This window comes from Schistocerca cancellata, chromosome 3, assembly GCF_023864275.1.
Source record: "Schistocerca cancellata isolate TAMUIC-IGC-003103 chromosome 3, iqSchCanc2.1, whole genome shotgun sequence".
Lineage (NCBI taxonomy): Eukaryota > Metazoa > Arthropoda > Insecta > Orthoptera > Acrididae > Schistocerca > Schistocerca cancellata.
The window spans coordinates 517,863,070-517,876,998 of record NC_064628.1 but is presented as its reverse complement, the minus strand read 5'-3'; the positions used below and the strand labels follow the sequence as shown (position 1 = coordinate 517,876,998).

The following is a 13,929-nucleotide window of genomic DNA, read 5'->3' as shown; positions in this document are numbered from 1 at the left end:
TTTCTACAATCTAGAAAAGGCCTTTGATACAGTTCCCAGAGAAGCCATGTGGATGGTCTTAAAACGCTTGTATTTTTTTTTTCTCCTATCTACGTGATTATGTAGCTCTCAATTTGTTCGAGCAATCAATCATTCATGATAGGAAACACAGTCATAGCTCAGTCACTCCAAAATGATTCTGAAATTTTACTTGTTAGAATGAAATCAGGCGATGATTCTTCTTCTCTGCAGGCTCGTGCTTTGCGGCACTCTGCTAATCTGTACAAATAAAATGGGAGTGTTGTATAATCAGTCGGGAAACCTCAGATCAAGCGGATATTTGGCTTTGATGAAGTTTAACCTTCCGAAGAAGTAATGGAGCTCTTGGATTATTAAATGCAGGTTCGTATCCAGTCTTTCGGAAGTCCCTTCTGATTAACAACTACGCAATATATCGATAAATATCATTAATTCCCAAATGTCACATACACACCTTTTTTTTGAAGGAGCAATGTATATATATTTCCTTTTTAATCGTACAGTTCGTATCAGTTATCTTCTGTGATAAATCTCAATAATCAAATTACAGTTCTTCCAAGCCAAGCTCATGCTAATCGGCACGAAGACAATCTCGGAAGCTTTTTTTTTTTTTTTTTTTTTTTTTTTTTTTCCTTCTAACAACCACCAGAGAGAGTACTACAAAGAATACTTATGCGCTCATGGCATAGCTATTGTATTAACTTCTTTTCGCATGGATTCTGCGAGTATGAAGATAGAAAATTAGTAAACGTCATTCAAGGGTAGAATTGTATCAGAATAATTCATCGAATATAAAGAGATATTACACGCTTCGGCTGCCCCGAACATTTTGTTGACCTGATTGAAGCTCTCCACGATGATATGACTGGACAGGTCCTCTGCCAGAATGAAACGACTGGTGAATTCCCAATAACAAGTGGGCTTAAACAAGGATGCGTTCTTGCACCAACATTATTTGCATTGTATCTGGCAGCTATGCTTTACGAGACAACCGTAAACAATGCAGGAATAGAACTAAAGTACAGGTTTGATGGAGGATTATTCAACCAGTCCAGACTCCATTCAAAAAGGTTCACAAGTACCACTCGTGTGACAGAGCTGCAGTATGCTGATGACAATGCTTCTCCAGCTCATTCACCTGCAGAGTTGCAGCTGTCAGTTGATTCCTTCAGCAAGGCGTACGAACGTTTTGGTCTCTCCATCAATATTCCAAAGACAAAAGTGATGGCGCAGCCAACTCCTGGCTCCTCCGTTCCTGACTTCAGCATATCTATTTATGATACACCCTTGGAACAAGTGGACCATTTCCTCTACCTGGGAAGCATACTGTCATCTAACTGCTCATCTGGACAAGATGTGGAGAATAGATTATGTGCTGCCCATGTAGCATTTGGACGTCTTACAAAGTGTGTCTTCCTGAATAAAGACCTAACACTGTACACCAAACTGATGGTGTACAAAGCTGTAGTCATTTCCACCCTGCTATATGGTTGCGAAAACTGGACGTTATATCGCTGTGATCTGAAGAAACTACAACGCTTCAACCAACAGAAGTTAAGATATATCATTAACCTGAAATGGGATGACTTCATATCCAACACGGCTGTTCTTGAGAAAGCAAAAATGTATAGCATGGAAGCTCTTATCATTGGGCATCAATTCAGATGGGTCGAACATATCCAGCGGATGAAAAATGACAGACTTCCAAGCCAAATGCTGTACAGCGAAGTGAGCACAGGTAAAAGGCCACGAGTTGCCCCTCTCAAACGTTATAAGGAGCAGTACAAGAAAAATCTGAAAAACTTTAACATCGATCCGAGTAACTGGTCTACAACAGCAGAAGACCGAAGTCGCTGGCGCTCAGTTACCTCAAATGCTCTTCAAAACTTTGTGCTGGAACGTCGAAGAATGGAGAATGACAAACGCCGGAGATGTAAACTCCTCCAGGCTCAGCCACATCCACCACCTTCCATCAGCTGTAATGTCTGTGGCTGCCTGTTCCACACTAGGATTGGATTCCTAAGCCATCAACGACACTTCCACACCTGAACCGTGACAAAGGAAATCTCAGGAGAGAAATGAAAACTCGGATATGAGTATCAGCCGACGACAATTGTATTCAGGCCTTTGTCTCCCTCTACAATTTTTACCACCCACACTCTTTGCTATTGCACACACCAGACTGCTACCTTGTGACACAACCATCACTCTTACAGATGTGTACTGTAGGTAAGCAGTAGCCCCTGCTGCTATCAACTCTACTCCAAGAGATTGTGTGGAAACATCAGGCATAGACACAACTCACACACCGTATTCATTCAAGCCTCATGCCGCTTTGCAAAATCGTGTGCAATTAAGTAGTGTGGAAACTTGTCCCTAGAAACTGTACTGAGTAATATTTTTAGTTAATATGTAGTCATTGTTACCTGAGCATTTCAACTGTCACCTGTTGCGCACCTCAGCCACAGAAACTAAACTTCCATTAACACACACTGACAATTCCTTGATGGTGCAGGATGTGACCTATCAACCAAACCCTTCTTTTAGTCAAGCTGTGCCCTATATTTCTTTTTTCACCCAACTTGATTCAGTACCTCCTCCTTCGATATCCCAAGCTATCTTCTGTTTGTTTGGATTGCCTATTGTTCACATTTCATTGGCATACAAAGCTACATTCCAAGCAAATATCTTACGACTTCCTAACATTTCAATTTAAATTTGATGTTTACAAATTCCTCTATTTCAGAAACCTTTTTCTTGCTATTGCTAGTCTGCATTTTATATCTTCCCTAATTCAACCATCAGCAAAAAGCTGCTCAAATAACAAAACTCATCTACTACTTTCAGTGTCTCATTTTCTAATCCAATTCCTTCAGGATTGCCTGATTTACTTCAACTACATTTCATTACTCTTGTTTTACTTTTATTAATGTAAATCTTATAATCTCTTTTCAAGACACTATCCATTCCATTCAACTGCTCTCCCAAGTCAATAGTTCTCTCTGTGTCATTGGCAAACCACAAAGTTTTTATTCCTTCTCCATGAATTTCAATTCAATTTGGGAATTTCTCCTTGATTTCCATCACAGCTTGCTCAATGTACTGATTTAATAACATTGGGGACAGGCTACAACCTTGTCTTACTCCATCCTCAACTATGGCTTGCCTTTCAAGTATTTTGACTGTTACAACTGCAGTCTGGTTTCTATACAAGTTGTAAATAACCTTTCACTCAATATGCCAGCTGATTGCAAAATTTCAAACACTGTAGTCAAGTCAACCTTGTCAAAAACTTACTCTATTCACATATGCTATAAATGTAGGTTTACCTTTCTTCAATGCATCTTCTAAGATAAGTCATATGGTCAGTATTACTACACGAGTTCTTAAATTCCTCCAAAGTCCAATCTGATCTTTCCCAATGCTGCCCCCTACCAGTTTTCCCATTTTTTGTTGTTGTAAATAATCCATTTCAAAATTTACACTCACCTGTCAGAAACTGCATTCTTTGGAAATAGAATTATTACATTATTCCTTAAGTTGCTGGGTATTTCGCCTGTCTCATATCCTGCACATCATGTGGTACAATTCTGTCTCTATAATTCTGAGGGATTGTCATATACTTCAGGAGCCTTGTTTTGACTTAGATATTTCACAGCCCTGTCAAATTCTTCTTACAGTATCATATTTCCTATCTCATTTTCACCTACTAGACATTCTCTTACTACAATATCGTTCTGAAGTTCTTTCTCCTTGTACAGCCCCTTTATGTATTCCTACCACTTTTCAGCTTTCCCTTTTTGTTTAGGACTGGCTTGCCATCTGAGCTCTTCATGTTCATACAATTGCTTTTGTTTTTTCCACAGTTATCTTCAGTCTTCCTATAGAAAGCATCTACCTTTCTCCTATTTATGCATGCTTCTACAGCCCTGCATTTGTCCTCTAGCCATTCCTGCTTAGCCATTTTGAACTTTCTGTCAGTCTCATTTTTTAGAGCTCTGTATTCTCTTTCACTTGCTTCATATGCTGATATTTTCTTCTTTCTTCAATTAAATTCAATATTTCCCTAGTTATCCCAGGATTTCTACTATGCATTATCTTTTTACATAATCTCTCCATAATTACCTGTCTTCTTGCAATTTCTTCAGTTTTAGCCTGTAGTTCATTGCCAAAAAATTATGGTCATAACATACATCTGCCCCCTGGAAATGTCTTGACAGTTTGAAATCTGGTTTCGAAATCTATCTTATTATACAATCAACCTCAAACTTTCCAATGTCCCTAAGTCCCTTCCACATGCACAATCTTCTTTCATGATTGTTAAACCAGGTGCTAATGATGATTAAATTATGCTCTATGCAACATTCTAGCATGCAGTTTCCTCTTTCGTTCCTTTCCCTTAGTCCATATTCTCTGACTATTTTTCCTACACTTTGTTTTCCTACTACTGAATTCCAGTCACCTGTAACTATTAAATTTTCATCTTCTTTAACCAACTGAATATTTTTCTGTTTCTCATCGTTCATTCTTTCAGTCTCCATCTTCTGCAAAGCTAGTTGGCATACGATCTTGTAGTACTGTGATAGCTGGGGCTTTGTATCTATCTTGGTTATGATAATGCATTCACTATGCTGTTCACAGTTAATTCGTGGGCATTCCTATTTTCTTATTCATTATTAGGCTTACTCCTGCAGTATTCCGGTCTCATTTTGTGCTGATAACTCTGCACTGACCTGACAAAAAGTCCTGTCCTGCCAGTGCACTTCACTAATTCCCATTGTATCTAACTTTAACCTATCCATTTCCCTTTTCAAATTCTGTAACCTACCTACCCAATTAAGGGAACTAACATTCCACAATCTGACCTGCAGAATACTAGTTTTGTTTTTCCCAATGTAATCCTCCTGAATAGCCCCCACCCAGAGATCCAAATGGGGGACTCTTTTAGCACTATAATGCTTTACCCAAGAGGATGCAATCATCATTAACCTATATAGCAAAGATACGTGCCCTTGATGGAAACAAAATCACAGCTATAGTTTCCCCTTGATTTCAGCTATTCAAAATACTAGCACAGCAGGACAATGCTGTTTATTCTAACAATGTGAGATCAATTGATCATCCAGAAAGTTGTCCCTGAAACTGTTGAAAAGGCTGCTGCCCCCCCCCCCCCTCCCCCCTCTCTGAAGATACCCCTTTCAGCTGCAGTTCTCTGTGACAAGCAGAACGGTAAGGTATATAAGGAATGTGAAGAGCATCAGACTTCAACTGATCACTGTGAAGGGCATGGTGAGGACATGTACCTGTTTGAGACAAAGTTATCTGCACTATGGTTTTAAGGTTGCCTCATTGTGGGTCTATATCTGGCCAGCTGGTCAAATCTTGCAATATTCACATTTGCGCAGCATTTGCAGGTGACAGTGACCCAATGTTGGACTACATGAGACTGTGAGGGCAGGCATACTCATTGTCAACATTCTGGTAGATGTGACAAGGTTGGGTCACTGTATTGTACACCATACACATCTGCACCTACCCTTTAAGAACACATAATGGATTCCCTGTAACACTCTGTGTCACCTCCCACCACTGTTTGGATTCTAAAAGCAGCCAAACTAAGGAATTACCATCCCAGGCATGGACTGCCATTACCACCACAACACATATAGTTATGTGTAGAGTAGTGGTGTGACTGGGAAGCATGCCTTGCTGATGAATGGTGTCACACTGTGTTCATCAACTCGGTAATATGCTTTGTAAATTTGACTCCCTTTTGTAACCACCAAACTAACATCACATCCCCTCTCAATCAGTGAAGTTTCATTTTGTTTCTTCATATTCTTCTGAGTGCTTCACTTTTTCTGTCAGGCAGTTTATATCATAATTATCCCCCTCCCCACCTCTCCATTAACAACCCTTACACCTTTTTCACTTTCACCCCCCCCCCCCCCTCTCTCTCTCTCTCTCTCTGGTTTTACTCCATCTCTTTCCAGCTTCCATCCCAGTTCTAACTGTAATATTCATTCCATTTCTCATCTCCCTTCCACTTGAGCCATCTTTACTACTCACTCTATCATTCTATGATCTCCACACTAAATTTGGCTCAATGCTTACCGTATTACTGCCTTTCACCTCTCATACTCTCTTCCCCTTCACCTTTGTCTCACCCTGTCTTAGTAACAGGTGCATCCCTCTCAATCTCAAGTGACCAGCTATTCCTTTTCAAACTTTCCCAAAGTATCCCTCTTTCCTCCCCAAGGACAAACTAACAGTTCTGAAAACTTTGTACAGTTTTCTTTTCTCCTGTTCAACATGTCTACTGGCTGTACCTGCTACGTTGTCCCCTGAACGAAAGTACTGTCTCCTTGTTATCATACTGACCATCTCTTTACATATACCTAAAACTATCACAATTTTTCTTTGTTAGTTACATGTTCCATAGATTATTTGAATTATTCCTTTATTGAAATGATGTGGAATGAGTCAGTTTGCAGGATATGAATATGTGATGAGTGTTGATTTAATGAATACATTATTTTTAGTCCTTCTCACCTACTCATGTAGCTACACTTTCTTCTTACTGTCTACCAGTTTGTAAGCAGAAATTTGTCAATGGAATAAAAAGAACTGTCCAGAAGAAATGGATTTAAATTAGATGTAAAACTTGCTCCACTACCTATCAGTCATTTGGCAATGATCAAAAATTCTTTTTGCTGCCTGTTGAACTCCTTTCACAGCCACTGACAGCTTTAACAATGGGTAATAAAGGTCATTTTTCCCTGTAGTATTGTAGGTATGGACATCACTGTTCTTTTCAAATTGTGATGAATTATTTATGAAGAATTTCATTAGCGAATATTTACTGTGCTGGTTTAGGTAAAATGCCTAGCTCTTTAAAGAGGTACCTACATAACTTCTGTGGGTAAACACAACATATTATTCTTACTGCTCACTTTCTTTCTAAGAGAATTATTCTGTAAGACATTATTGAGTGGAAATATGCAAAATGTGTCAGGAGGCTGATGCATTTGTTTCAAAGACAAGCAATTATACAAAGATCAGAAGTGGTTGCAAAGAACTGTTTGAGAAGCTCAGTATATGCTTCTTCCAGCTCAAGTTTTCAAAAATTTGGAGCATTCTACCCTACTTACTGACTGCTGCTCATGTGCTACATCAGTTGCTGGTATGACTATTTGTTGTACAGAACTGAATCTAGTTTTTTTTCCAAAATTTAGGAAGAGTCTATTTTCAGATAACCACATAACAATTCATTGGAAAATTTCATTTACCAACTCTTCTGCTGGTTTCTCTCTAATGGGATTTATTGTAATACTAGTACCATCTGCAAAAAGGGACAATTTTGCTCATTGAATGTTAAGTGGAAGATAATTCACTTATACAAGGAAATAGAGGTGGTCCCAAAATTGAACTCTGTGAGACTCCCTTTGTGATCTTTCCCCAGTCACTAAAATTATTCTACCTTTCTGACACCGAATTATTCAGCACTACTTTTTGCATCTGTTTGTTAAGTATGATTCACACCAGCTGTGTGTAAAGCCATGAATTCCATAAAACTGGAGTTTTTCTTAGAGCTTAACATGGTCTACACAATTAAATGTCTTGGAATAGCCACCAAAAATACGACCTGCTGAGATATTATTATTTACAGCTTGTAATATTTGATGAGTGAATGTATAAATAGCATTCTCAGTCATTCAATCCTTCTGGAATTCAAACTGTTATATTCTAAGTAATTATTGAATATTGATCTGCAACAACAGATCATGAATAGAAAAGGAAAAGAAACTTATTTTTACCAAAATTCAAAATAATTCAGGCAGGAAAAAAAACAATTAATAATTATTAAAAGCAGACAAAGACTTACAGGGTTACTTATGTATGACTCCTTGTAGTTCCTCTGGTTTATGCGGATAATACCCTGGGGAAAAAAAAAAAACTATTACTAGTAATAGTTTCACAGTATGACAAATTTGTTAAATAGTTTGAGGTCAAAGAATTCAAAGTGGCACATTTTTCAGTCATAATATAAAACAATGATACAACAGAATTAACAGTTTAAGTAAGATTAAAAAATGACTTGGTCACTGTTTGAAAACAGTAACTTGTGAGCCCCTGAAGAGGGGCAGCAGCCTTTTCAGTAGTTGCAGGGGCAACAGTCTGGATGATTGACTGATCTAGCCTTGTAACATTAACCAAAATGGCCTTGCTGTTGTGGTACTGCGAGTGGCTGAAAGCAAGGGAAAACTACAGCTGTAATTTTTCCCCGAGGGCATGTAGCTCTATTGTATGATTAAATGATGATGGCGTCCTCTTGGGTAAAATATTCTGGAGGTAAAATAGTCCCCCATTCGGATCTCCAGGCGGGGACTACTCAAGAGGACGTTGTTATCAGGAGAAAAAAAACTGGTGTTCTACGGATTGGAGCATGGAATGTCAGATCCCTTAATCGGGCAGGTAGGTTAGAAAATTTAAAAAGGGAAATGGATGGGTTAAAGTTAGATATAGTGGGAATTAGTCAAGTTCGGTGGCAGGAGGAGCAAGACCTCTGGTCAGGTGAATACAGGGTTATAAATACAAAATCAAATAGGGGTAATGCAGGAGTAGGTTTAATAATGAATAAAAAAAAAATGGAGTGCAGGTAAGCTACTACAAACAGCAGAGTGAACACGTTATTGTGGCCAAGATAGACAAGAAGCCCACGCCTACTACAGTAGTACAAGTTTTTATGCCAACTAGCTCTGCAGATGATGATGAAATTGATGAAATATATGATGAGATAAAAGAAATTATTCAGGTACTGAAGGGAGACGAAAATTTAATAGTCATGGGTGACTGGAATTCGACAGTAGGAAAAGGAAGAGAAGGAAACGTAGTAGGTGAATATGGATTGGGACTAAGAAATGAAAGAGGAAGCCGCCTGGTAGAATTTTGCACAGAGCATAACTTAATCATATCTAACACTTGGCTCAAGGATCATGAAAGAAGGTTGTATACATGGAAGAACCCTGGAGATACTAGAAAGTTTCAGATAGATTATATAATGGTAAGACAGAGATTTAGGAACCAGGTTTTAAATTGTAAGACATTTCCAGGGGCATATGTGGACTCTGACCACAATCTATTGGTTATGACATGTAGATTAAAACTGAAGAAACTGCAAAAAGGTGGGAACTGAAGGAGATGGGACCTGGATAAACTGAAAGAACAAGAGGTTATACAGAGTTTCAGGAAGAGCATAAGGGAACAATTGACAGTAATGGGGAAAGAAATACAGTAGAAGAAGAATGGGTAGCTTTGAGGAATGAAATAGTGATGGCAGCAGAGGATCAAGTAGGTAAAAAGACGAGGGCTAGTAGAAATCCTTGGGTAACAGAAGAGATACTGAATTTAATTGATGAAAGGAGAAAAAATAAAAATGCAGTAAATGAAGCAGGCAAAAAGGAATACGAATGTCTCAAAAATGAGATTGACAGGAAATACAAAATGGGTAAGCAGGGATGGCTAGAGGACAAATGTAAGGATGTAGAGGCACATATCACTAGGGGCAAGATAGATACTGCCTACAGGAAAATTAAAGAGACCTTTGGAGAAAAGAGAACCACGTGGATGAATATCAAATGCTCAGATGTAAACCCAGTTCTAAGCAAAGAAGGGAAAGCAGAAAGGTGGAAGGAGTATATAGAGGGTCTATACAAGGGCGACGTACTTGAGGACAATATTATGGAAATGGAAGAGGGTGTAGATGAAGATGAAATGGGAGATAGAATACTTCGTGAACAGTTTGACAGAGCACTCGAAGACCTGAGTCGAAACAAGGGCCCGGGAGTAAACAACATTCCATTAGAACTACTTATGGCCTTGGGAGAGCCAGTCCAGACAAAACTCTACCATCTGGTGAGCAAGATGTATGAGACAGGCGTAATACCCTCAGACTTCGAGAAGAATATAATAATTCCAGTCCCAAAGAAATCTGGTGTTGACAGATGTGAAAATTACCGAACTATAAGTTTAATAAGTCACAGCTGCAAAACACTAACGCGAATTCTTTACAGATGAATGGAAAAACTGGTAGAAGCCAACCCCGGGGAACATCAGTTTGGAACATGTGAGCCAATACTGACCTTACGACTTATCTTAGAAGAAAGATTAAGGAAAGGCAAACCCACATTTCTAGCATTTGTAGACTTAGAGAAAACTTTTGACAATATTGACTGGAATACTCTCGTTTAAATTCTGAAGATGGGAGGCGTCAAGTACAGGGAGCGAAAGGCTATTTACAATTTGTACAGAAACCAGATGGGAGTTATAAGAGTTGAGGGGCATGAAAGGGAAGCAGTGGTTGGGAAGGGAGTGAGACAGGGTTGTAGCCTCTCCCCGATGCTACTCAATCTGTATATTGAGCAAGCACTAAAGAAATCAAAAGAAAAATTTTGAGTAGGTATTACAATCCAGGGAGAAGAAATAAAAACTTTGAGGTTCGCCGATGAGATTGTAATTCTGTCAGAGACAGCAAAGGACTTGGATGAGCAGTTGAACGGAATGGACAGTGTCTTGAGAGGAGGGTATAAGATGAACATCAACAAAGGCAAAATGAGGATAATTGAATGTAGTCGAATTAAGTCGGGTGATGCTGAGGGAATTAGATTGGGAAGTGAGACACTTAAAGTAGTAAAGGAGTTTGGCTATTTGGGGAGCAAAATAACTGATGATAGTCGAAATAGAGGATATAAAATGTAGACTGGCAATGGCAAGGAAAGCGTTTCTGAAGAAGAGAAATTTGTTAATATCGAGTATAGATTTAAGTGTCAGGAAGTCGTTTCTGAACGTATTTGTATGGAGTGTAGCCATGTATGGAAGTGAAACATGGACAATAAATAGTTTGGACAAGAAGAGAATAGAAGCTTTCAGAATGTGGTGCTACAGAAGAATGCTGAAGATTAGATGGGTAGATAACATAACTAATGAGGAGGTATTGAATAGAATTGGGGAGAAGAGGAGTTTGTGACAACTTGACTAGAAGAAGGGATCGGTTGGTAGGACTTGTTCTGAGGCATCAAGGGATTACCAATTTAGTATTGGAGGGCAGCGTGGAGGGTAAAAATCATAGAGGGAGACCAAGAGAGGAATACACTAAACAGATTCAGAAGGATGTAGGTTGCAGTAGGTACTGGGAGATGAAGAAGCTTGCACAGGATAGAGTAGCATGGAGAGCTGCATCAAACCACTCTCAGGACTGAAGACCACAACAACAACAACAACAACAACTTGTGACCTCCTAACACACAGACCTGAAACTATCTTACTTGAAAGATTTAATACAATTTTAAATTACAATCCAAAAATGTGATGTTACTATCAGCAAAGAGGAACCCTGAGTGTATATCTAGGCCAGTGTATCAAAATTTATTGCAGTTTCACTATTGCTTTTAAGATCGGAAATCTCAGACCAGTATCTTAAGCCATAATGAGAGACTGTAGTGAATGTTTGCACTCTTAATAATTAGCATTTTGGCACTATGAATCACACTTACCCAATTTTAAGTCTAGCAATACGTTACTTTTTTCTAGACCTGACAAATATGACTTGATGTTTAAAGTGACTTAAAATGTAAAGTCTATAATGGAACACTACAAATAATTGGCTAAGTATGTGTTCTATTTGATATACCAGTGTTACTATGGAGACAACAGAGCCAGTATTGTTAAAGTGATTTCCCTCAATCCAACAACATTGCAGTAGTGGAATGTGAAAAACAAATTACTGGGAGACACTGTAATGCAGGATGAAGGGGTGGGAAGAATGGTCAGCAAAATAAACAGACAGTAGAGCGGACTTTTGTGACTATAGGGTGTAGTTGTATGGTATTAATTATCACTTCAAGAAAAATAAAATTGTTATGTTAGTGAGATTCTTTATTCTTTTGTTTATTTACAGGTACATCACTACAGACCTGACATGCACTGATATCCCTGTGTCACACTACCGCAACACACCATCAGAAGAGTAACAACAAAATAGCCACTTGGAGTGACCTGACATTGCTGCAACATTTCCACTGCTGGTGTAAATGAATTACTGCATGGTAGTCCACTATATCAATGTGGGTTTGATCTTGCTCTTCTAGCTGTGTACTATGGTACTGTGACACAGCGATTTCAATGTGTAATAGGGCTACCGACGCGTGCAGAAAAAAATCTACTTTTTCATACTGATAATTAAAGTGTTATGGATATCTCTCATTGCTTTTGGTTGCTAATATGCCATATTCAGTCACAACATATTACTCAATTTTATAAATCTTACAGGAAAAGAGAATTTGGAATGTGAAGAAAAATGCATTTTTACAGCATTTTAATGTCTCTGTTTCAGCAGAATTTACTTGAAGACATTATGGTTTCCATATACCTTTATAATACAAGGTGTACAACTTTGCTCCCGCCATTTTTTCCCCCAACATTTGAGGTTTTAGTGAAACAAACTGGGTACAGTCGACATAAAAGTTTTCTGGGTTTGGTACTGTGTCATAATGTAAAAAACTACTGCTGCTGGAGAAAAACCAACGTTTTGGCCACGATTGCAGCGCCCTTCTTCTGGGTCTAATGGTGCGTTCTAGCCTTGCAGTGTCCTTCATATTTTGTTGTTAGTGTTCACTGCGCATGCCATTACGTCATAATTTTAAAAAGGTAGTTAGTTTCATTGATCACTTAAGGAAAAAGGAGAGGGAACTTTATTTTTAATAGGTAATTGCGGTGGAGGGAGAACGTGACCTCTGTTCTCTATTGGCTCTTGTGTAAGGTACCATGATTGGTGGTCACTGTCGAATGAGAAGTTTGCTGCTGTTTACCAACTGCTGGACATCGGCCGCGCGGCAGTTGGTTACACATGTATCACTCAAAGTATTTTCCATCACTGCCACTACTTTCTCCCATCTTTCGGACAGTGTATGAATCCCGTGTCGAAAAAATTGCTTATCTTTTGAAGCGATCCACGAACTAGTCCAACTTCTGACTTCTTCATGAAACCAGAAGTGTTGGTCAGCCAGGGCATGTTCCATTGATCTGAACAGGTAATAGTCAGAGGGACCAATGTCTGGAGTATATGGCAGGTGGGGTAGGACTTCTCATTTCAATGTTTCCAAGTACGTTTTGACCTCTTTTGCAATGTGGGGTCGAGTGTTATCGTGCAGCAAAATCACTTTATCATGCCTCTCACTGTATTGTGGTTGTTTGTCTTAATTCTCTGCTCAAACACATTAATTTCATTCGATAACGATCACCTGTGATTGTTTGACTTTGTTTTAACACCTCATAGTACACAACCGCCGAGCTGGTCCCACCAAATGCCGAGCATCATCTTGGAGCCGTGAATATTCAGTTTGGCTGCCAACGTGGAAGCATGGCTGGGATATCCCCATGATATTTTGCATTTAGGGTTATCGTAATGAACCTATTTTTCATCCCCGGTCACAATGTGATGCAGAAATCCCTTCCGTTTTTGCCTCTGAAGCAACTGTTCACAAACACATAAATGTCATTCAACATCTCTCAGTTTCAGCTCACACGGGACTCAAGTTCCTTCTTTCTGAAACATGCACATAGCCTTGAGACATTTTGAAATGGCTTGCTGTATCACTCCCACTAATCGTGCCAATTCTTCTTGAGTTTGACAAGTGTCTTCACTCAGCAATGTCCCCAATTCTGCATCTTTGAAAACATTCTCTCTTCCAGCACTATGCCGGTCTATGACATTAAAATCACTGTTCTTGAAGCACTGAAACCACTCATGACACATTCTTTCACTAATAGTATCCTTACCATAAGTACTTAGAGCATTTCTACATCTACATCTACATCCATACTCCGCAAGTCACCTGACGGTGTGTGGCGGAG

The 13,929-nt window shown here is 39.0% G+C and overlaps 1 protein-coding gene across 2 annotated transcripts in view; it reads right to left on the bottom strand.

The window, feature by feature from the left end:
- LOC126175322 (DIS3-like exonuclease 2) overlaps positions 1 to 13,929 on the bottom strand; it is a 236,843-nt gene that overhangs the window by 195,931 nt on the left and 26,983 nt on the right. For both annotated transcript variants that reach the window (XM_049922035.1, XM_049922033.1), the window contains exon 4: positions 7,904 to 7,957. In XM_049922035.1, coding sequence (XP_049777992.1) covers positions 7,904 to 7,957 — 54 coding nt within the window. The remainder of the gene's footprint in view (positions 1 to 7,903; positions 7,958 to 13,929) is intronic.